Raw genomic sequence first — 2,907 nt, forward strand, 5'->3', positions numbered from 1 at the left:
GCCGGCCTGCTCGCCCCCAACTGCCCCCCCTCGTCAGTCTGCTCATCCTCAACTGTCCCCTCTGCTGGCCTGCTCACCCCAACTACTCTTCCCACCTGGCCTGATCACCACTAACTGCTTCTGCCTCAACCCCGCCACCATGGCTTTGTCCAGAAGGTCTCCTGGTCTAATGAGTATAATATCCTTTTATTGGTATATACTGGTGGCCCGGTGCACGAAATTCCTCAGCCTGTCCTGCACCCTCTCCAATCTGGGACTCCTCGGGGGATGCCTGACTGCTCGCCGCCAACTGGACCCCCTGTTGTTTTTTTTGTTTGTTTGCTTTAATATATTTTATTGATTTTTTTACAGAGAGGAAGGGAGAGGAATAGAGAGTTAGAAACATCGAAGAGAGAGAAACATCAATCATGTGCCTCCTGCACACCCCCTACTGGGTATGTGCCTGCAACCAAGGTACATACCCTGGACTAGAATCGTACCTGGGACCCTTGAGTCTGCAGGCCGACACTCTATCCACTGAGCCGAACTGGTTAGGGCAAGATCATGTTTATTTCAGGGAGGAAGGGAGAGTTAGAGATAGAAACTTCAGCTGGGCATTAATTGATTTTTTTGTGTGTGCCCTGACCAGAGATCAAACCTACAACATTAGTACATCAGTACTATAATCTAAGCAAGTGGGCTACCTGGGCAGGCAGATTGGACTCTTTCATTTAGTTCTATGTATCTAGGCTTCTATCATGTCTTTTCATGGCTTGATGTATTAAATCTTTTTTGTCTTTTAAATATATTTTATTGATTTTTTGCAGAGAGGAAGGGAGAGAGATAGAGTTAGAAACATTGATGAGAGTGAAACATCGATCAGCTGCCTCCTGCACATCTCCCACTGGGGATGTGCCTGCAACCAAGGTACATGCCTTTGACTGGAATTGAACCTGGGACCCTTCAGTCCGCAAACTGATGCTCTATCTACTGAGCCAAACCGGTTAGGGCTGTATTATATCTTTATAGTAGTGAATAAGACTTCATTGTATGTCCTTTAGTGTATTTATCCATTCACGTGTTGAGAGACCTTCATTGTCTCCAGCTTTTGTAAATTATGAATAAGCAGCCCCTTGTAGGCTTTTGAGTAGATAAAAAGGTTAACTCTTTGGTTCAATAGTAAGGAGCCCAGTTACTAGATCCCATGGTGAGTGTATATTTAGTTTTATGAAAACCTCCAGACCATCTCCACAAGGGCTGTAGCATTTGGTATTTTCAGCAGCAGTGATTGGAGTTCCAGTTGCTCAACCATCACAAAGCATTTCGTGGGATCAGTGTTCTGGATTCTGACCTGTACAATGGTGGTTTAGTGTTGCTTGCCTGTGCTGTTTGTTTGTTCTCATTGTTTTAATGTGCATTTCCTTAGTGACCTAAGATGTGCAGGATCTTGTTACACTGATTTTCTATGTGTATATATTTTGTAGTGCTGTGCCTTAAAGGTATTTGGCCCTTTTCAGACATGTTGGTTCTTTTGTCAATGTTGAGTTGAAAGGTTTCTTTGTCTGTTTTGCATAATTATCCTGTACGTGTTTACTTTTTTTTTATTAATGTAATGGCCTGGTGCACAGATTCATGCACATTGAAAGGAAATTAATTAGGAGGGATATTTTAGTATCTCCCTTTCTCTATAATAGAAGTGTCTGAGATGAAAGAAAATGAGTAAAATGTATATGAAAATAATATATAAATTGATTAATGAAGTAAACAGTAACAACATCATATAAGAACCACAAAGAACTAAGATAAAAGCAACAAAATATGATGTAAAAAAAACAAAAACATGTTATTAAAATAGCATTGATACAAACATTGAATGATAAAGTGATTAACCTCATTCTAGTATCGCACTGTATACCACATTAAAGAGTGAATTACCACAAAACACCTAACAAGATGGCAATCATTTAAGAGAAAAAAAACACATTTAAGGATAAAAAACACTTTGAGAGTGTTTGACTAATTATCCTTGTGATGAAGTATTTACAACTTTAACGTCACAGGCTCTTTGAACTCCACAGAAATCAACATATGACTGACAATGTCCGGAAACGAATTCAGGTAGGAATATTCCTACTCTGTCTAGTTTGTCCTTGTGATTTATTAATAGCCATCACAAATGCTGGCATCACACGAAACTGTCTTCGAATTAATTTAAATGGGAGGCCAGTGTCAGATGGGGACAAATATCACGCATGCACGGGTGAACATTTATTTTTCAATTGCCAGTGTATGTCATATGAACTGGATGGTCATATGGATGTACGGTTTGTTACTTAGCGTTTTATATATATATATACTAGAGGCCTGGTGCACAAAATTCATGTACGGATAGGGTCCCAAGGTCTGGCTGGCAATCAGGGCCAATCGGGCCTTCCGGCTACAGGTCAGGGCCTTCCTTTCCTGACTGCTAGGTGCCGGCTAGGGGGTTCCTTCCCTGGCTGCTGGCTGGGGGCTTCCTTCCCCAGATGCCAGCTTCCAGCGGGGCCTCCCTTCATTCTGCTTCGATTCCTGGTGGTCAGCGCATGTCATAGTGAGTGATCAAACTCCCGGTCTCCCGGTAGAATTCCTGAGGGGACGCTTTGCATCCTAGCCTTTTAGATATATATAGATAGATAGATATTTTTTATTGATTTACGGGATAAAGGGAGAGGGAGAGAGACATAGAAATATCAATGCTCAGAGAGAATCATTGATCACCTGACATATGCCCGCCCAGGAATCGAACCGTGACCTCCTGTTTCATAGATCAACGCTCAACTGCTGAGCCATACCAGCCAGGCCATGTTTAGTTTTATAAATATATTTTCTCAGCCTGTTGCTTCTTGGTTGTTTTTTTTTTTTTCTGTTGAGAATGCTGTATTTATTGTT

The 2,907-nt window shown here is 41.6% G+C and overlaps 1 protein-coding gene across 3 annotated transcripts in view; it reads left to right on the plus strand.

Annotated features, from left to right (window-relative positions):
* Positions 1–2,907, plus strand: part of LOC102247702 (zinc finger protein 1 homolog) — a 12,129-nt gene that overhangs the window by 7,790 nt on the left and 1,432 nt on the right. Inside the window, exon 3 of one of the 3 annotated variants that reach the window (XM_014534319.1) lies at positions 2,040–2,103. The exons of 1 other annotated variant lie outside the window; for it this stretch is intronic. In XM_014534319.1, the coding sequence (XP_014389805.1) occupies positions 2,040–2,071 (32 nt within the window). In that variant the 3' untranslated portion in view covers positions 2,072–2,103. Of the gene's footprint in view, positions 1–2,039; positions 2,104–2,907 lie in introns of those variants that run through there. One more of the 3 variants, XM_005859645.2, reaches the window with a different exon arrangement.

The sequence above is a fragment of the Myotis brandtii genome, unplaced genomic scaffold (genome assembly GCF_000412655.1).
Source record: "Myotis brandtii unplaced genomic scaffold, ASM41265v1 scaffold1289, whole genome shotgun sequence".
In the NCBI taxonomy this organism is placed as follows: Eukaryota; Metazoa; Chordata; class Mammalia; order Chiroptera; family Vespertilionidae; genus Myotis; species Myotis brandtii.